This window comes from Portunus trituberculatus, chromosome 25, assembly GCF_017591435.1.
Source record: "Portunus trituberculatus isolate SZX2019 chromosome 25, ASM1759143v1, whole genome shotgun sequence".
Classification (NCBI taxonomy): domain Eukaryota; kingdom Metazoa; phylum Arthropoda; class Malacostraca; order Decapoda; family Portunidae; genus Portunus; species Portunus trituberculatus.
The window spans coordinates 17,999,708-18,021,704 of record NC_059279.1 but is presented as its reverse complement, the minus strand read 5'-3'; the positions used below and the strand labels follow the sequence as shown (position 1 = coordinate 18,021,704).

The window sequence follows — 21,997 nt, the reverse complement described above, 5'->3', positions numbered from 1 at the left end:
CTGCAACGATGGCCTAGTTGTAAACGCGCTCAAAGGACAGAGAGAGAGAGAGAGAGAGAGAGAGAGAGAGAGAGAGAGAGAGAGATGAACAAATAGTTAATATAAACAGGTTGTGGGCGTGTTTTCGGGTCACAAGGAGAAAAGAAAGCTTAAAAAAAATAGAAAGGGGTAAAGAAAATAGATTAAAAAAAGATGGAAAATAAGAAAAAAATTGAACGGAAGTGATAATGAATTGGAATAAATGTGAATGATTGATAATGCGTAGAGAGAGAGAGAGAGAGAGAGAGAGAGAGAGAGAGAGAGAGAGATGTACAAGTAAATGACAGATAACGTAGAAGAAGAGGGAAGGGAAAAGACAAACTGAATAATTGATAACAGATAAGGAAGGGGAAAAATAAAACATGGAAAGAAAGAAATGAGGAAGGAAAAAGAACACGATTGATTGATAAAGAAGAGGGAAGGGGAAATACTGAAACTGAATAATTGATAACAGATAAAGAAATGAAAAATAAAACATGAAAAGAAAGAAATGAGGAAGGAAAGAGAATACCGAGAAATTTTAAGAAGGAAAGTAAGACAGAATTGAAAGACACGTGTGCAAAATAAAGGAAATATAAATAGAAAAACAAAACAAGAGATAGAATAATAGAAAAAAAAAACGGAACTAGAGGTAAGAAGTAGGTAAAAGAATACAAGGAACAAGAGATGGTGAATAACAAAGGAAGGGAAAGGGAAAATTAGAATATAAGATGAGCTGGGAAGACAAAGAGAAGAAGGAGAAGGAGGAAGAGGAGGTGGCGAAAACTTACAAGATGAAGAGGAAGGAAGAGGAAGAGAAAGAAAAATTAGAAACCCGGAAGAAAATAGGAAAATAAGCTCTCTCTCTCTCTCTCTCTCTCTCTCTCTCTCTCTCTCTCTCTCTCTCTCTCTCTCTCTCTCTCTCTCTCTCTCTCATAAGTCAGTCTGTCAATCAGGCTTTCTGTTAAGTGACCTTGACAAGTTCCTTATTTGGGTGTGTTTGCTTGCTCGTGCGTAGGAGAGAGAGAGAGAGAGAGAGAGAGAGAGAGAGAGAGAGAGAACCAACCAAACAAGTATAGTTTTCGTTTGTAACTTTTCTCCTCCTCCTCCTCCTCCTCCTCGTATAGCGTAGCGTGGGTGTTGCTATGCCAAAAGAGGGAGGAGGAGGGGAGGAGGAGGAAGAACAGGAAGAGGGGGAGGCGGGAGGGGAAGGGATGGCGTGTGTACTGTCCTCCTGCTACTGTTTTGCTTGTTTATTGTTTTTCATCTATTTATTCTTCTTCTTCCTCTTTTTCTCTTTCTTTTCTATTTCCTTGTTCTTTTTTATCTTCGTTCTTTTGTTCATTATTAATCTTCTTGTCATTCTGAATTCAACTTCTTCATTATTTATTTTTTTTCTTATTTTTCCTCGTGTATGATTAAAATGGAAGGAAAACCTCTCTCTCTCTCTCTCTCTCTCTCTCTCTCTCTCTCTCTCTCTCTCTCTCTCTGACACCTATTTCTTTTCCCGGTCGGTTATTTACCTTTGTGGTGGCGAAGACTTTTAATCAGGTGACGCGTAGGCCTAGGCTGAGGTGCGGAGGCCTTTAGAAAATGTCTCTGTAGGCTGAGGTGAGGAGGCCTAACACTTTTTGCCCCCTCCATTACCTTGAAGAACCTTTGCAATTTAAATTTAGGTCATTCTCTCTCTCTCTCTCTCTCTCTCTCTCTCTCTCTCTCTCTCTCTCTCTCTCTCTCTCTCTCTCTATGTACGTTTATCTGTATTGATTTTTATATGCTTTTCTTTTCTTCTACTACTACTACTACTACTACTACTACTACTACTACTACTACAGAACAAGCTCTTAATTTAACACAAGTAGCTATCGTAAAATTTTGGGTCCAGTGTTTAATAAGAATGTGATTAAAGAGAATTTTAAATGACGGGATGATATTATACGAGGAGAGAGGGAGAGAGGGGTGTGTGTGTGTGTGTGTGTGTGTGTGTGTGTGTGTGTGTGTGTGTGTGTGTGTGTGTGTGTGTGTCTTGTCAGCGGAAATAGTAGTGATGGTGGTCAGTGCTTTGTGTGTGTGTGTGTGTGTGTGTGTTAATTTTTCCTTTTATCTTTGTTTGTATGATTTTTTTTCTGTTCTTGGCAGCTGTGCGTTTGTTCAGCGGGTCACACACACACACACACACACACACACACACACACACACACACACACACACACACACACACACACACACACACACACACACACACACACACGTATGTTTTCTCGAGACATGACCTTGCAGTGCCCTCAAGCGTTAGAGAGAGAGAGAGAGAGAGATTTTGTGTACTCAGCACGTGCAAGTAACTTTGCATATACTAGAGAGAGAGAGAGAGAGAGAGAGAGAGAGAGAGAGAGAGAGAGAGAGAGAGATTGTTGAATTCACACGAATATTTATCTACTTATCAGAACTCTCTCTCTCTCTCTCTCTCTCTCTCTCTCTCTCTCTCTCTCTCTCTCTCTCTCTCTCTCTCTCTCCACCCGACAAAACCTTCACTCTTAAGATATCCTACTGTACCCAATTCCACTTTTATCAACCTTATCCCGTGTCTCAACCTTAAAAAGAAAAATAAATGAAAAAAACGAAATAAAATAAATAAAACAAAACATGACTCACGGAATTAATTAATCTACACAAATCAAGAAAAAGCCACATGTACTATTCAAATGATTAACCCCTTCAGTACTTGAGTTTTGGATGTGACTAGATGATTCTGTTGACATTAGGAAGGGTCTATGGAGGTCAGAAGATTAATGGCCACAGTCTTCACTATTATAATCCTCACGCAAGTGTCTGAAGCTGCATAAAATCACCAAATAGTAAGCAGAATGAATATAATGACATGTCCCGCACCTGAAGGGGTTAATAAACGCTAGTAGTGGCAGAGTAATATTGATTTGCCACCATTAGCATTCGTGACGTGAATTCTGTTGTGCCTCGGGTCGTTTCCGTGTCCCAATCAGCCGCCACGCACGCTCCCAGTAATGACTGGTACGCAAGTGTTTTGGTGTGGCGTTGTGGTGTAGAATGGTGACTTGGAATGTTAATGGTGAGAATATTTACGGTTAGAATGATAATGCTTTGAGTGTTAACTTTAGAATGATGACAACAATGATAATAACAATAGTAATGGTAGTAGTAGTAATGGTAGTAAGGTAAATAATAATAATGATGATAATTTGATTTCCATTTGGTAGTTGCATCATTATGACTCATTGCCTCGTGAGGAAAAAGTAACACACACACACACACACACACACACACACACACACACACACACACACACACACACACACCGCGTAGTGTAGTGGTTAGCACGCTCGACTCACAATCGAGAGGCCCGGGTTCGAGTCCCGGTAAGCGGCGAGGCAAATGGGCAATCCTCTTAATGTGTGGCCCCTGTTCACCTAGCAGTAAATAGGTACGGGATGTAACTGGAGGGGTTGTGGCCTCGCTTTCCCGGTGTGTGGAGTGTGTTGTGGTCTCAGTCCTACCCGAAGATCGGTCGATGAACTCTGAGCTCGCTCCGTAATGGGGAAGACTGGTTGGGTGACCAGCAGGCGACCGAGTGAATTACACACACACACACACACACACACACACACACACACACACACACACACACACACACACACACACACACACACACGTACCTCACCCAGTATCTCATTACAAGCTGTCACGGTGTTTACCTGTAATAATGCAAGTCGTAGAAAGCCGCATTAAGTTACCTGGTTACGAATACTAGAGCAAGGTGAGTGGCAGATTTAGAACTTGGGAAGAAGGGGGAGACGGGAGAGTAAGATATGGTTTGACAAGTAAGGAAGGGGCAGGGGGAGGAGAGGCGGGAAATTTGACAATGCAGTAAGGTCAGAGAGGAGAAAGGAACCAGAAGGTGGGAGATTAATTGAAGAGATAGCAAAGAGAGACGGGCTTGGGTGAGGGGCGCTGGTGAGAGATAAAGGTGAAGAGAGGATAGAAAGTGTTGGGAAGGTCATGAAGTAGAGGGAGAGTGAAGGGAGAGAAGGAGACTAGCAGTTTATTGAGACCGATAAGGAAGAGATGTGAAGAGGAGAGCGAGAAAGAAAAGATAAGAGAAAGAGATAAAAAAAAGTAAAAATGCAAAAATGAACCCATGTGAAGAAAATAGAGAAAAGAAACGGTGAAAACAAATAAAACATAAGATAAAGAAAAGATAAATAAAAAAACGAAAAGAAGATACGGTAAAAATAGTTAAATAAATACAGAAAAACGATAGAAAAGCAAGAAAAAGGAAGAAGAATCGTATGAAAGAGGAAAAATAAGGTTAGTAAGAGCTCTTGGTGACAGAAGAGGAGTGGGAGGGAAGGGGAAGAGAAGAGAAGAATCATTGTGAGGGGAGGAGAAGGGAGAGGAGGCTATTCTGATGTGGGGAGAGAAGGGAAGGGGAGGAAATAGAAAGATGTTGACTTAACTATTTTAGAGAGAGAGAGAGAGAGAGACAGACAGACAGACAGACAGACAGACAGACAGACAGACAACATAATATAAAGATTAGATATAGAAATGGAAATGTTAAACCAGCACAAAATGAGAGAGAGAGAGAGAGAGAGAGAGAGAGAGAGAGAGAGAGAGATCCTTGAACTGCCACAGATGTGTATGAATGACGTGGCACTTGGTGATTCAGGTGAGATAGCCGTAAGTGAGGGAGAGTGGGAGGGGGTGGGGGAGTGAGGAGGAGAGGAGAGAAGGCCTAAAATGGATGCCTTACTCGTGTTTTCTTTTTTTTTATTTATTTATTATTTTTTACGTCGCCATCTGTCTTCTTTCCTCTACACGTATTTTCTTTATTTTTTTTCCATCGTCATCTCTCTCTCTCTCTCTCTCTCTCTCTCTCTCTCTCTCTCTCTCTCAGTAGTAGCAGTAGCAGTAGTAGTAGTAAGGTAGCAAGCAGGTCAGCATGGGTATTATTATCGCGCTGCCTCACAACCTCAGCTCAAAGTTCAATTACCTGGCAAGTCTTGTGTCCTTTCACGATGTTGCCTCAGTTCACCCCAGCACACTGACCAGTCCCTTCACAATCCGAGAACAGTACGTGTGTGTAATTCACCTCGGTCGCCTGCTGGTCACTCAGCCAGTCTTCCCCATTACGGAGCGAGCTCAGAGCTCATAGACCGATCTTCGGGTAGGACTGAAACCACACAACACACTCCACACACATGGAAAGCGAGGCCACAACCCCTCCAGTTACATCCCGTACCTATTTACTGCTAGGTGAACAGGGGCCACACATTAAGAGGCTTGCCCATTTGCCTCGCCGCTTCCCGGGACTTGAATCCGGCCGAGCGTGCTAACCACTACACTACGCGGTGTGTGTGTGTGTGTGTGTGTGTGTGTGTGTGTGTGTAAAAAATGGAGAGGCCGCACTTTCTGCCCTCTGTGTGTAGTAGTAGTAGTAATAGTAGGAGGAGGAGGATCATCATCATCACGTGCTAGTTTCATGTTTACCATCCATATCCTTTCGCCTGAGAACTTTCACACACACACACACACACACACACACACACACACACACACACACACACACACACACACACACGTTATATCGATTCCCCGACCGGGTGGAGATATTTGGGTGTGTCTCCTTTCACGTGTAGCCCCTGTTCACCTAGCAGTGAGTAGGTGCGGGATGTAAATCGAGTTGTGACCTTGTCCCGGTGTGTGGTGTGTGCCTGGTCTCAGGCCTATCCGAAGATCGGAAATAATGAGCTCTGAGCTCGTTCCGTAGGGTAACGTCTGGCTGTCTCCTCAGAGACTGCAACAGATCAAACAAACAGTGAAACACACACACACACACACACACACACACACACACACACACACACACACACACACACACACACACACGTGTGTGTGTGTGTGTGTGTGTGTGTGTGTGTGTGTGTGTGTGTGTGTAGACCAGAAACGGTACACACGTCATTAAGTTAGTAAACAAAAAAGATTCTGAGAATTTAAAACCACCACCACCACCACCACCACCACCATTACTACTACTACTACTACTACTACTACTACTACTACTACTACTACTACTACTACCACCACCACCACCACCACCACCACGTAGCCAAGAATCTCGTGTGTGTGTGTGTTTAGCTTTACGCAATGCAGCAAAGAAAGGGAAAAAAATAATAAATTTACATGTTATATCTTACGGTGAGTTGACAGGTGGTGGTGGTGGATAGGGGCGGGAAGGGAGGGGAGGTGGGGGGGTGGAATTATAATGGAAGGGGGTTTAATGATAATGTAAACAGTTGGCGTCGATTCTGTCTCTATTCTCTCTTCTGGCAACGAGTTCGAGGATAGAAACAACAATAGTATGGTGTTAAGGTCAAGAAACTAAAGGAATTTGTATCAGTACCATATTAACAAACAATAATAAAATAAAAAGATAGGAAATTTAGAGTTAAGAAGAAACTCACTAAATCGTAGAGAGAGAGAGAGAGAGAGAGAGAGAGAGAGAGAGAGAGAGAGAGACAGCAGCTCCATAAAAGCCTTACTCGACAAAGCAGTATGCAATGTAACGTTTGAACAAGATGATGTGCTGACTGACCAAGAGATACCGTTCTGTCTGTCTGTCTGTCTGTCTGTCAAGGTGAAGATAGCCGTGGTAGTGGTTGTGCTGACGAGAGAGAGAGAGAGAGAGAGAGAGAGAGAGAGAGAGAGAGAGAGAGTGGGGGGGTCATTATTAGTAGTATTCGTAGTCTAACTTTCATATTTCTCAAGTTTTAATAAGGCTTGTGAATCTTGAGTATGATAATTTCACTACTACGGTTCGTCAGTATTAATGTTCATCTTCTCAAACACCTCTGCTTCACCTCCACTATTTCAAAAGGCTTTATTTAAGTTTACACGTGTTTTTTAAGGTCTTTTTTACGATTTTAGAGGCAGAGTGACATGATTTCTACATAATTAACTGGAGAAACACTCTTGAAAACCTCGCTAATCATCTCTTGCCGTGGAAAATAGTCGTAGTGAGAACAGAGCGTTAGTATGAGGTTAGAGTTAAATTTGAACTATGTGGCATTTCCTTTATTGCAGTCCTGGTAACCTCTTAGAACTCACCAACGCTGTCTATTGTACGTCAGATAGAATTCAGAAACGCTTTGCACTCTCACGACTATTTGCAAAAAGCTCTAATTGAAGATACTCATGTTTTTAAGGGTATTTTTAATGGCTTTGGTGATGCATTAGCAAGGTTTCTAATTGATCATAAGGATAAACTGTCTTGAAAACCCAGCTAGTTGTCTAAAGGGGACTTGAAAATTTGTTGTGGTGAAAAGGCAAGGCGTTTCTGAATATGGCCGAGAATCTCATAAAACTAGAAAATATTAAGGTGTTTATTCTGACAGACTCGACTGGCTTAGCTCCGTATTCAGAAACGCTTTGCTCTCTCACCACGACTATTAATTATCCAAGGCCACAGAGATGATTAGCATGGTTTTCGAGAGTGTTTCTCCAGTTAATGATATAGAAATCTTGTCACTCTGCCTCTAGAACCGTAAAAACACGTTGAAAAACTCGTGTGAACTTAAATAAAGCCCTTTGAAATAGTGGAGATGAAGCGCTTAGGTGTTTGAGGATACGAGCGTTCATTTCAGAGCAACCATAAAAAAATAATCTCAGAAATAAAGGTGTAAAATAGTTGTCTGCCGGATTTAGGTTATAGTAGATAATTAAATAGTCCGGTAATATTTATGATTTTGAAAGTTACTACCGTTGCTGTTTATGAGAAAGTATTGGAATGGATCATACTTTTAGTGGCAGAATGATCGCAGGTGACGATAATGATGACAAGATAAATGGTAGTATTAAGAGAGATATATACACGTAGCTTGAAAAAAAAAAAAAAAATAGATGTATATATTCTGTTAGCAATCCAAATAAATACAGTTGATGAATTAAAATGAAAGAGGGAACACCAGCAGGAAAAACACATTACAAAACAATAGATGTAAGAAACTGACGTGAATACTGAACACACACACACACACACACACACACACACACACACACACACACACACACACACACACACACAACACATATTAACACAACACAGGCCATACATAATAATAAACCAGTCACGACCTAGCCCTTAGTGATTACCTTGTGTGTGTGTGTGTGTGAGAGAGAGAGAGAGAGAGAGAGAGAGAGAGAGAGAGAGAGAGAGAGAGAGAGAGAGAGAGAGAGAGAGTATCCAATCATTCCATAAAGTTAGGAGAGATCGTGTTTGCTGGAAAAGTTTGGAAGGAGAGAGAACTGTTGTGAGGAGGAGGAGGAGGAGGAGGAGGAAGAAGAAGAAGAAGGTGGTGGTGGAAGCAGAGGAGGAGGACGAGGACGAGGACGAGTAAGCCAATGAGGTGGAAAAATTAGGCAGAGAAAGTGACAGAGGAGGTAAAGGAGATGAAAGAGGAGGAGGAAGGAGGAAGGGAAAGTTAAATTAAGTGGAAGGAGACGCCAATGATTGTGATTCGGAGAGAGGTTAATTAAAGGAGGAGGAGAAGAAGAAGAAGGAGGAGGAAGAGATGAAGGAGAAAAGGAAGCCGAGATGAGTGAAGAAGAGCTGTAAATGTAAAGTTAAGGGAGATGATAGTGAAGGAAGGAAGTAGAAAGCAAGTGGATAATGAAGGAAATGAGAAGAAAAAGACAAAGTGAAAATGATTGTTGAATATAGTAGTAATATACGATAACAGACAAACAGTATCCTTCCTTTTCTTCTTCTCTCTGTTGTTGTTGAGCATTAAATCAGTCAGTCATTCATTCAGTTTTAGCTTCCTCTTCCTCCTCTTCATTTTCTCCACTTCCTCTTCTTCTAACTTTTTATTTTACCTTCTTTAAACTTTTTTCTTTTCCACCTTTTTCTCCTACGCCTCTTTCTTCACCTTTTCCTCTTCTTATTCCTCCAACTTTATTTTACTTTCTTTCCAACTCTTTCATCACCTGTTTATCCTACACCTCTTTCTCTACCCTTTCCAGTTCCTTTTCTTCTTCCTTTTCTTTCTCCAACTCTTTTTTTTCTCTTGATTCTTTTTTCATACACCTTTCCTTCTAAGTATTTATTCTCCTTGACTATTCACCTCCCCCTTCCATTTTTCTTTCTCAAACTTTCTTTTCTTTATTTTCACACGTCTCCACACATCAAAGTTCTAATGCTCTTTAACCCTTGAGTGCAATGACGCGTTTCCATATTTATTCTGGTGACTATTTGGTGATTTTGTACAGCTTCAGAAACTTATGTGGGGACTAAAAGAGTGAAGACTGTGGCCATTAATCTTCTGACCTCCATAAACTTTTCCTAATGTCAATAAAATGGTCTAATCGTACACAAATCTCAAGGTAAAAATGTGTCCCAGTATTGAAGGGGTTTAATCGTATTCACCTCCCCTTCCTTTCCTCTTATCAGTCTTTTATCCCTCCACTGTATCAATCAAGAGCAGGAGAAGAAGGAGGAGGAGGAGGATAAGATAGCGGTGGTAGTGGTAGTGGTGGTGGTGGTGCAAAACTTTCCTCCCCGTGTTATTTTTTTCAAGGGAGTTTTTAATCACTAAGGAACATATCGGGTGAGTGTGTAACCGTATGGTAATCAGCAAGGGGGACGGACGCCAGGTGACCGTATATTATCTTCACCTAAAGGTTTCAACACTTCTCCAGCGGTAGTGTTGGTGATAAGAGGAGTCAAGAGGGTGGGAGAGGATTGGGGAAAGGTGACACTAACGGGAGAAAGGAACTATAGATAAAGAGTTTAATGTATTTTGCAACGCCCTTGTTCGCTCACTATAACAATTTTCGAGAGCTACGGAGTTTGTTTAACCTCTTCAATACTGGTACGCATTTTTATCATGAATTTTGGGTATGATTAGGCGATTTTATTTACATGATTAAGTCGGAATGATGGTCAGAAGATTAATAGCCAGAGAATTCACTGTCTTAATCCCCACATAAGTTTCTGAAGCTGTATGAAATCACCATACAGTAAGCAGAATGAATGTGAAAACGTGTCATGATACTGAAGGGGTTAATGGCGTTTTTAAGAGTATTTAATTTGTTAACAGTGGATATCATTTAAATCCGTCACTGGAACCGGAAAAAACACCTTTGAATATGTCACTTCAACTAGAACCTTTAAAAATGTAGTAATAGTGCGGCGTAGCATTCAACCTTTTAATGCTGCCTCTTGATGCTGGGTGACGCGGGAGAAAGGAAGTAAAGAAGAGCTGAATGTATATAAACCCTGTATTCTACAACGCTTTGTTCTCCTTATAACAATATTCTTAGTCCATGGAGCTGTTTAATGGCGTTTTTAAGAGTATTTCCCTTGTTAACAATGTGGATATCATTTCAATCCGTCACTGTAACCGTAAAAACATCTGAATATCTGTCACTTCAACTAGAATCTTTAAAAATGTAGTAATAGTGCGGCGTGGCAGTCTACCTTATATTTCTGATCCATAGACAATACAAAAGCGGTGAGGCAGAGATAGTGGCAAAGATGCACTGAGGAGGAAAGGAGGGCGAGAGAGGGCAGGAGATAAAGGAAGTGAGGAGGAAAGATGAGAAGAAATTTTACTGGAAAAGGAAAGAGGAAGTTGAGAAGTAGTGGATGGAGGAATAGTGGATGGAGAAGAAAAGGAGACAGGAAGGAGAGGAAGAGAGAAAAAAAAAGTATAGAAGAGAAAGGAGAATATGATAAGTGGATGAAAGAAATTATCTAAGAAGAGTAAGAAGTTAAACAAAGACAACGAGAGAGAGAGAGAGAGAGACACACACACACACACACACACACACACACACACACACACACACACACACACACACACACACGAGTTGGGGCCACGTGACTTGGCTACCCCCCTCCTCCCCATCATCCTATCCTCTTATCTCCTCCCCCTCCCTCCCACACTGCGACCTTGGGAAGAGAGACGAGTGGGAGGGAAGGCGGGGGTGAGCCAGGAGGGGATGAGGGACAGATGATGAGAGGAAGAGGAAGAGGAGGGACAAAGGAAGAGGGAAGGAAGGTGGAGGAATGGAGAGGAGTGAGTGAGGGAGGGAGAGGAGCTTGAGTGAGGAGATAGAAAAGAATAGGAAGGATGCAGAGGACATATTGTGTGTACTCTGCCTTGTGTGTGCTAAAACGGACACACACACACACACACACACACACACACACACACACACACACACACACACACACACACACACACACACACTATTATTATTATTATTATTATTATTATTATTATTATTATTATTATTATTATTATTATTATTGTTATTTGTTTTCTACATAGAGGGAAAGGATTGTTAGGACAGGGATGGGGGTAAGGGGAATAAAGCACTTCAAGTTAGTCTCACACACACACACACACACACACACACACACACACACACACACACACACACACACACACACACACACACACACACACACACGTGATATCCGCGTGGCTGCATCACTTTTATATTCATGCTCTTCCCTCTTGCCCTTGAATTAGAAGAGACCATTAACATGACAAAAAAAAAAAAAGCCTAAAAAATACATAAACTAATATTAATGGCAATAATACCCAATTGAACTCCACGCAGAGCAAGACATTATAGCAGTAAAGTAGTGGATAGAAAAATATTGAGTGAATTTCATAGTTACGTAAAAATAGATACATTGATTATTCCTTAGTATCATTTCACTGTATCACGGTTTAAGTTCTTGATTTTGCAGTTGGTTCATGTTATGTTACGACACTTATTTGAAATCAAGCAATTAGCCGAAATAGTGATAAATAAAAATACTTACAGAAATAAAAATCAGAAAGAGAATAGAGAAAAGATGGACGAAAAAGATAGAGTGTGAATGAATAGAAAACAAAGAACAGGAAACGACGTCAGAGAGAGAGAGAGAGAGAGAGAGAGAGAGAGAGAGAGGATAATGATAGTACTGAAAACATTGGCGACAGATTAGCGACAACCTTCAGTAATTATTAAACAGCTGAGTCACAAATAGCCTGCATGTAACCTTGAGACAGTTGTGTAAAATGTATGAGAGGTTTTCAAGTGAAGGTCAGCCTGCATCTCCCGTTGCCTTGCCTTCATTTTCAGGTTAAATCAATAAATCTTTACACTTCGTCCTCTTTCTTCGTGTCTTCCATCTTATTTTGCTTTTTGGCTTTCGTTCCGTTCCAGTTGCTCATTTTTCTCAGGTTTTCGGGTTAAGTGTGAGTGAATGTGGGTTGTGAGTTATTTTTACTTGTTTCGGGGTGAAGTCAAATGAGAGAAGTTTATTTAATTTGTTTTCAGGTCAACTGTTGATAGATCACGATGATTTTTTTTTTTTTTTATTTATGTAAGAGGAGGACTGGCCTAAGACAACAAAGATATAAAGGAAAAAGGCCCACTCGGTCGCCAGTCTCCTTACAGAGTCGAAAGAATTAGCCAAAGGACAGGAACAAATGTCTTGAAACTTGTCTTGTTCTTTTGGGGTCTTTGTTGTTCTTGATGGTGGTGGTGGTGGTGTTTATCATCCTTGTCATCTTACTCTTCTAAATTTCACACGTAGAGGTAATGAGTTGTAATTATAGTTATTAATTACCACCCTTGATTATAGTCTTCATTATTATTTTTTTTTTTTTTTTTTTTTACTATCATCATCATCAGTAGCAGTAGTAGAGTTAGTGAGACGTTCAGTGGCATAGTTAACCACCCCTTACTTTTCTCTAACCTTACACCATTGGACGGAGGCCTGGAGGGGCGGGGCGGGGAGGTGTCACTTACAATGATTGGTGGCCTGGCGTTCAAGTGCCAAAGGAGGAGGGGCGCTGGGGGGCGGGAAGGGCAAGAGAATTAAGAGAGAGAAAGTGCCATGTAGCAAGACACTTCACTGTTGTTGTTTGGAAAGTTATGAGACTGAAGGGAAAGTGAAAAGTTATTAAAAATACATACAGGATTTAAAAGGAAGGGTCAGAGAGGAGAGGAAAGGAATAACGACGATATAAAGGACTAGGAATAAATGAAATGAGAGAAGCATAGAGGAGGGAAAAGAGAAGGTGCCAGATTTCAAAGCTATCTCTTCTAGTGGATAAGAATTTAAAGAAGATGAATGTAAGACAAGAAGAGAATGACAATGATAAAAGGACTAGGAAAGAAGTAAATGAGAAGAGAAGAGGTGGGAAAAGAGAACGTGCCAGATATCAAAGGATTTTTAAGAAGGGCAAGGAAGGAAAAGAAAGGAAGGACAGTGGGAAATTAACTAGTATAGAAGGAAAGGAGGAAAAAGATGTACCAGATTTCAAAAGATTTTCAAAGAAGGGTTAAGAAGGAAAAGAGGAAGGACAAGTGGTAAAAGGACTAGTAAAGAAGGAAAGGAAGAAAATGAAAGGTGCCAGATTTCAAAGTCATTATCTGTGAAGCGTGTTGGAATGCCGCATGCATGGAGAGAAAGAGAGAGAAAGCAGATAATCCTGGCTGTTGCGTCGCTGTCTGGGCGAGATAAGACAGAAATGCGTCTCACGGGATGGGAAACGTTATACTCTCTCTCTCTCTCTCTCTCTCTCTCTCTCTCTCAGCAGCTTAAACATGCATAATCACCCTCCTTCTTTCCCATCTGCAGGTCTCAGCGCCACCCAGCCACCGATCTCGGCCTGCCCACTCTAGAAGGCGCGGCATCGGAGACACAGGACGTAGCTTCTCCTACCACGCCCCGTCAATGCACCACCGCGGGGACATGATGCTCGCGGGCTCACCTCCGCGGGCGTATCACATGTCCACTAAAAACTCGAGATGTGCCTCCAGGACTTCGATGGAACCACACTCACCAGGTAGGGTTGTTGTTGTTGTTGTTGTGGTGGTGGTGGTGGTGGTAGAAATGAGGGATTAGAAGATTTGGTGTTGGAATGTAATTTTTTTTTTCTCATGGTGTTGGTGATGGTTGTGTTAGTAGTAGTAGTAGTAGTAGTTAGGAAAGGGAGAGAAGAAAATGAAGAAGGGAGGTTGAATAGTATGAGACTTATTTTTAGTAGTGGTAGTAATTGTAGTAGTAGTAGTAGCAGCAACAACAACAACACATCTGTATATAGAATTAGTAATAGTTTTTTGTGCCTTTTAAAACTCCTATCAGTCTAACCTTTCCTCTTTCACCTTCTGCAGGGACCACCAGCCCGCCAATCAGCCCGCTGGCCACCAACTCCTCCAACGGCGTGCCTCGGCATAGCCCCCCGAAGAGCCCCTCCTCAGGCTCCCTCTCCAAGTTCCACAACAAGGTAAGGAAAGACTGAACGTGAAGCATGAAGGTTTGAGTGTCCGTTCTGTTTCTCCTCTTCCTTCTCCTTCATCTATCTTTCCTTTTTTCTGTCATACTGTCTTTAATCCTTCCTTTCCATCATGTTTTATTTCCTCCCATTATCTTATCCTCCTTTGTATTTCCTTTCTTTCAGCCATTCTTACTACTGACATAATTCTTATATAGTTTTCTTGCCTTTTTACCACTTTCAATTTTTTTTTTCTTTGCCATTCCTTTTATGATCCTTTGCTGCGCAAGTTGCAAATTTATTTATTGTTTTGTTTGCCCTCCTTCTTTCTTGTAACTCTAATTTGATCTTTTTTAATACTCCGTTTTTGTTTCCAGTTTCTTATGCTTTTAGCGAACTAATTCCCTTCCCGTAATAATAACATAGTGGCAGCTGCAGTAGTAGTAGTACTAGTAGTAGGGACTAATAGTAACAGTGATAGATGTAGTATTTCGCGATTCAAGTGTATTCTTGTTTGTTTTGTACAGGTGATGGACAAACTGAAAACTGTCCTGCACCTGAAGGAAAACCACCATGAGGACGAGGAGCAGCAGCAGGAGGACACGCGGGGGCAGTCATGAGCCGCGAGGAGGAGGTGGACCTGGGGTGGGAGGGAATGACAGCAACAATAGCGCGCCGACCAATGCTCTCTGCTCTCTTGGCGCGGTTTTGATGCCTGAGTACCGCTCACTTGGCGCGCTTCCGAGATGATACGTAGCTACTTCATTACTCTATTGTTCTTGTACGTACTATATGCTATGTGTGGTCTAGAAAGGAAGCAAGTCTGGCTGTTAATGAGTGAAAAGCAAGAGGAACATGTGGTAAAAATTTAATTCAGCAAGATTTGTCTGAATAAGTTAAGGAATCCTACTTTCCAAAACAGGTATATGCAGTCTGTCTCTGAATGGATGAGAAGAAAAGTGTTTTAGATGATGTGTGAACAAATTATACATGACATTATATAAGTGAGTTGTTGAATGGTCAAGGAAACCTGCAAAGATGTGAAAGAAAATTATAGTTTTGTCTTTGAATGAGTGAAAAGAAAATTTTTGCAAAAAAAGGGAAAAAATGTGATAAGAAATGACACTTGATGAATGTGTTTCGTTGAAAAGGACAGTGTGTTTGTGAGAAAGGACAGCTGTTTGTTCTGAGTGACTGACTGAACGCTTGAATTGTGTTACACGAGTCAGAGGAAAAAATACCGTGAGATATGTTACGTGGAAAATGAATCATGGTCTGTTTGATTAGATGGTGGTGATAGTAAAATTCACGAACTTTTTGAGTGGACATAGTGAATTATGACCAGAAGGTATATTTCTAAAGGCAACAATGAAAAAAAAAGGAAACGTTATTGATAAACACAACGACAGACTTGAAAAAATTAACAAAGAACTCTAATCTGGACATTTGGCAGTTGGAATTTTGAGATGAAGAAGTCAAGAAATAAGTTAAAAATAACACCAGGAAAGTACTCAGATTCGGACATTTGGCAACTAGAATTTTGAGATGGTGAATAACGTACGAGAAAAGAAAACGATGACAATAAGAAATCCTGAAAAAAAAACTAAGATCAAGCAAGAAGAAAAAATTGGAAGCTAAGAAGACAGTAAAACAGAAGAGGCTAAGAAAAAAAAAAGAAAAAAGAAAATTGTAATGTCTTAGGAAAATACAACAGAGAGAATCCAAGACACGAAAACAGAAGACGCCAATAAAAGAGACAAAAAAGAAAATTGTAAACCTCTCAGGAAAACACAACAGAGAGAATCCTAACCTTTACTCGGTGTCTACAAGTTATCAAGCAAAGAAATCAAAAGAAGTTCCTGTAAATGACTTCACATCAAAAGCACACCATCCTTTGCTATTGCTTTGACACTAGAGAAAGAAAAAAAATAGAAGAAAAGGGGATTTAAAGTATATCATAGCCGCTCAGCATAACCATTACCTCTATTTATAAGGCCATTGATTTTTACAGTAGCATATGACCCCAGTTGTGAAGGCTGGAGGTGTATAATGATAACAATGATACTTTTAGCTATTGTTGAACTAAAACATACATAATAATGGTAGTAATGGTAGAAGTTTGATTGGGTTCATAATACTAGTAACATACCACCTGAGAATACTATTTTTGTTATTGTTTTCATTATTTATGCGAGTATATCGTAAAAGATTCAAATTTTTTTGGAATATTGTGTGTATGTATGAAATGCGACTTGTTTTCTTTCTTTCTATTTTTTCTTTTATGTGCAACGATGTCTACTACGGATTCTTCTCTCTCCTTTTTAGTATTAGTACCTTTTTATTACATAGTCCTAAGTCATTTGTATTCACTATTGTAGTTTAAGTTCAAAAATTTCTTCCCTTATCTTTCTTTTCCTTTGTATTGTATGGACTCTCACTTTTATGTATCACTCGTAACGTCATTAGTGGTTGATAATTCAGTCTCATGTACGATAGAGTGCGAGGAAACCCTTAATGAAATCGTAGCGTTCGATAATGTCTGGGTTTCTGTACGATAACATGCGAAGATAGTGCGAGTTTATTGCTATGGAAGGAACGACGTGTGTACTGGTAGCCTTCCATGAACATTCCTATTTCCGTGTGCAAATTTGTCATGTCATGTCCTCGTGTCCGCAGTGTTCAAAATGCCTCGTGTCTGCAGCACTTAGGATTAAATGGTTCAAATAGCCTTTTCTTTTTTCACATAGCTTCAATCTCTCTCTCTCTCTCTCTCTCTCTCTCTCTCTCTCTCTCTCTCTCTCTCTCTCTCTCTCTCTCTCTCTCTCTCTCTCTCTCTCTCTCTATGATGCAAGTACAACTGTCTAAGCTTCTTTGTTCTCACATCTTGAGTCATTTTGTGAGTGATGTGTGTGTGTGTGTGTGTGTGTGTGTGTGTGTGTGTGTGTGTGTGTGTGTTTCTGGAATCAAGCGTAATATAAAGTTTAGCCGAGTCCTTGAATGGCGCTATAATGTCTTGTTTTACATGTTGAGGATTTTGGGGACGTAGTGATAGTTGGAAGAGTACTAGAAGTAATATTTTTCGCGATATGCAACGTACTTTTGAGAGAGAAGTTTTAGTGTTAGTTTTTTTTTTTTTTATATCTAAAGCTGATATTTTTGTAGCTAGTGTCAGTTTTTTTCCAGTTTTTGTTTCTGTAGTTTGTCGCCACTTAGAAACTTTTTTATACGCGTCACCAATTTTTTTTTTTTCTCTCTCTCTGTCGTAGCTTTATGAATGGTAATGTTTGAAATTCACCGTGAAGTCTCCTCTGTTGCCGCTTCCTTTCACCGCTACTCGTTCAAATAACATGTTTCAAAACCCTAAACATCTTTAATGGCTCTTCAAACCTAGCGAATCCTTTACTCACTCAATTTGCACTGTTCTGTCGTAGAAAAAAAAAAAAAAAGTATGTATGTACCATTTACTAGGAAGAAACAATAGATTATAGCAAACCTCGATCTTTACGCCGTGCCTACATCACAGAACGGTTGCCTGATGTATAATAACTGTCGTGGCTTAACTTTACACAACGCCATTCGGAGGGTGAAAGATTGAAGTAGTGGCGGAAAGTAGAGAATATTACAAAGAATGAAAGATTGAAGTAGTAAAGAGCTAGAGAGAGGTAAAACAAAAGATAGGATTAGCCATCTATTTGAGTACTACTGATGAAAAGATTGAAATATTTATGGAGAGTAGAGAATATTAGAAAGAATGAAAGATTGAAGTACTAAAGAGTTAGAGAGAGGGAAAACGAAAGATAGAATTAGTCATCTATTTGAGTACTACTGATTAAAGACAAATATTTATGCTAGAAAAAAAAAGTAAAATATTAGTTAAAACGGAAAGAGCAGTGAAACGTCAAATAATCGATATATATTTAAGTTTCAAAGGAGAAAGAAAAATATAAAATTGTAGAACAGGTATTAGAGTTAAAAGACAGAGAACTTGAATACTTAATTAATCAAGATATATTCAAGTTGGAAATGAGGAAAAACAAAACGGTAAAATGCTTAAATACAAAAAAAAAAACTATAAATATTCAATTAATCAAGATACATTCAAATAGAAAAGGAGAAAACACAAAACTGTAAAACGCTGAGTGAGTGGAAGAAAGATTGAACCGGTAAAAGAAAAGCAAAGTATAGAAAGTACCTGAGATACTACACAATGGCCTTCACGTGTCTGGCAGAGGACAGCAGGGAGGGAAAGACGCGTTTGATTAGATATCGTTCGCTCAAGATATAGACAGACAGGCGTCACTACTTGTTCCCTTGCGTCATAGTTCAGTGAAGGACCAAGAATGTTTAAGTGTCTGTGGCGTTATCAAGACTACCTCCCACCCTCTCGGTATCTCATTGCTATCCAGTCCCTTTTTCAGACTCAGTGTTTGGGCAGTGGTGAAATGTTTTCCAGGTTTTCTTTCCTTAATCTCAAATTTTCATTTTTCCATATATTTTCCAATCTTTATCAAATTTTCACTTCGATGTCTTTTCTAATCTATTTTATCTCATATTTTCACTTTCCTTCCTTTATTTGTCGTATTTATTGCTTGCCTACTTAGATACTTGTATACTGTTTTCTTCCTCTTCTCTTTCACCTTGCTTTGATAGTTTTATCCGTTTTCCTCCCTTACTGATCACACTAATTCCTTTCCTTTAGCTGCTTCTTTTTATCAGTAGTTATCTCCGTCTCCTTTCTTTTCGATTTTCCTTCCTGTCTCAAGTTTATCTGCGTCTTCCGCTTGCTAGTTACATTACAGTCTTTTATATACTATGAATCCATTTTATCATGACATTACTCGTGTCTGGACTGGAATTAACAATAGTCCAACAACAATAAGAACAACAACGTCACTGTTCAAACACACCCTCGTAATTTCTTAAAAGATGTTGGTGCCAAAAAGTCTGCTGAAGTGTTAGTTAAATATTGTATAGTACTGTTTTAAAACGTATCTTCAGGATAGTAGCAGCTGTAGAAACGTGTCATGATGCAAACTAAACTGCTTATGTAATGTAATGTAATGTGTGTGTGTGTGTGTGTGTGTGTGTGTGTGTGTGTGTGTGTGTGTGTGTGTGTGTGTGTGTCATTGAAACACGCATGCATCCCATCAGTCTGTAAGTCGGCCTAATAATAAGTCTTCTGCGTATACCCTTCGCGTTTTCTCCTCCTCCTCCTCCTCCTCCTCCTCCTCCTCCTCCTCCTGGCCGATGTTAACATGATTGGTCTGATGGTTCGATTAATGAGTTCCTTCAAAATAACTATTGAAAAGTGCAATTTATTTCTTATATCTCCAAAAATACAAAATAAAAGGGATCACATGAAGCTCAGCCACCTTCGCTATTTCTTGGAGTAGTTCAAGTTAGATTAGGTAAATTTTTTCCCTGCCCAAACATTTTAATGCGTGAAGGAAGCATGTCAAGGGCTTGATGTGGAAGAATAACATATAAAACACGACAAGTTAACGTAAAGACGAGTCATGAGCGGAGGGCAGCCTAGTTTCGGTAATTTTTTCTGGCTTGCTCCAAAAATAGCATGCATGTCTGATGGGAACGTGGTCCTGCAAATGTTATTGTATCACTGGACGAAGCAACGTGTGTTCACTGAGTGCCCTGCAGCGTTACATAGATAGACATGAAGAATATGGAAGCTGATAGGTGAAGCAACACTGTTTACCATGGCAGTGAAGTAAATGATCATGATGTACGTCAGAGAGATAGATTTTTGATACTTTTTCATGTTGTGTATGCAGTGCTGTGTCTTTGAATACGTGTTTGCAGAAGTGTGTGCATGTACAGACTTTTTTCTATTGTCCTCCCTTGAAGTCTTAAGTTGTACAGCCTTTAAAAAGTTTATAATGTTAAAATAGATAAGAAAAAATCAAGATTAGTCCATCCATTGGCCTGAATAAATTATGACGATTAGCGTGAGAGGTGAGGTCTTGCCAGCTGGGGAAGGAAGGAGGCCAGGTTATAACGAGTGACCAAAATATAGGAGAAATGTGACCTGACCCTCCCAAATATCTCTGCCTCCCCTAATGGCAACACCGTACCCAAGCGCAATTTCTTTTTGTTATTATGATTATTTTAAGGCTGCCGAAATGCGAAATTATATCAGATTTATAGATATTTTATTTTGTAAGCATAACCAATAAAATGCTGTAAAAAATAAGAGTGATTTTTATTAGCTTTCCCATAAACCCCGTAATTGTCTTTCTTCATAATTATTTCTATTGTTTGTTTCTCATAACTATTTGTATCGTTTGTGGTGCTTTTACTGTTACAATACTTTTTTTTTTTTCTTTTTCCTCCTTGTTTCTTCTTACTATGTTCTTGCTACTACTACCACTACTATCACCACTAATGCTTCAGCCACCATTCTCACTACTACTATCACCGCAACCATCACTGCTACTGTTACTACCATCTCAGCACCGAACCATAGCTTTAATTGAATCATGGCCAATCTTCCTCGTAACTCATCGAGGTATTGTATTAATTTAGCCTTGATTTATTCAGGCACGCAATACTGGGCCGGGACTGACGCTGACAAATTAATTACAGATGCATTAAAAGATAGTGTGTTTCCAAATGCAATTATTTATCGCTGTCATGGGGGAATCAAGGCTTCTATTTTTATGTTTGTATTCCTTTGATCTTATTTCACTAATCTATGTATTCAGTTTCTTTATTTTTCTTATTTTACTTGTGAACTTAATTAAGAACTCCAGCGTTTTAATTCAATGCATTATTTTATCTTATTGTCTTTATTTGTAATGTTTCACTCTCCATCATGTGCTTTCTCGGTCAAGCTTCAGATTTTCCACCTTTAATAAGTGTGGTTGTGTGTGACTGAAGAGAAACACACACACACACACACACACACACACACACACACACACACACGAGAACATATATTAATCACAATCACAGAAAATAGGAATAAAACACAATCACACTCCATACTTTTCTCACTGCAGTTTGGCGCTTAAGATTCAAATCCATTCATTTGATTTCACGCGGGTCTGTGGGCGGCCAATGAACAGGCGAGTTGGCACACAGGTTCATGGGTTGGCTGAGCTGATGAGAGACAGAGAGGGACGTGGAAGTGGGGTGAGAACATTAGCCGGTGGAAGAATTGAGGATGGCGATAGAAACTAGACAAGAGGTAAGAAATGTCAGTTTATCACCATTTCTTTCATCATATACTGGTATCTTGTCTTGAGGTCATTTAACAGTTCGCGGAAGAGATAGAGACTTTGCTGGTAGAGGAGGGCAATCAGGAGGAGAGAGTAAATGAAGTGGAAAGCAAAGTTAATGAGCCTTTCACGTATTACGGTTTTGTTTCCTGGCAATATGCACTGGTTTCCTTTTTCCAGGCAATTTAGTCAGCCGCGAGGAAGAAAGAACCTTGTAGGGGAAGGTAATATAGCGTTATGTAGCAAGGACATCATTAGATGAAGAGGGAACGAGGTGGAAAAGATAGTGGTGGCGGAGGAATACAAGGTGGAGAAGGAAAGTTGAGAGGGGTCGGGAAAGAATTGAAGGAAAAGTGGCTATGTATATGAAGGATGTTGAGAGAAGAGCGAAGGAGGGAAGGAAATAGGTTGGTAGGGAAGGAAAGTACA

General features: G+C 40.0%; 1 protein-coding gene across 1 annotated transcript in view; it reads left to right on the top strand.

Moving 5' to 3' along the window:
* The window catches only part of LOC123508989, a 26,021-nt gene extending 5,480 nt beyond the window's left edge, over positions 1–20,541 (top strand). Inside the window, exons 2-4 of the mRNA XM_045263099.1 lie at positions 13,697–13,904; positions 14,233–14,345; positions 14,861–20,541. Coding sequence (XP_045119034.1) covers positions 13,697–13,904; positions 14,233–14,345; positions 14,861–14,953 — 414 coding nt within the window. The 3' untranslated portion in view covers positions 14,954–20,541. The remainder of the gene's footprint in view (positions 1–13,696; positions 13,905–14,232; positions 14,346–14,860) is intronic.
* The last annotated feature ends 1,456 nt before the right edge of the window (positions 20,542–21,997 follow it).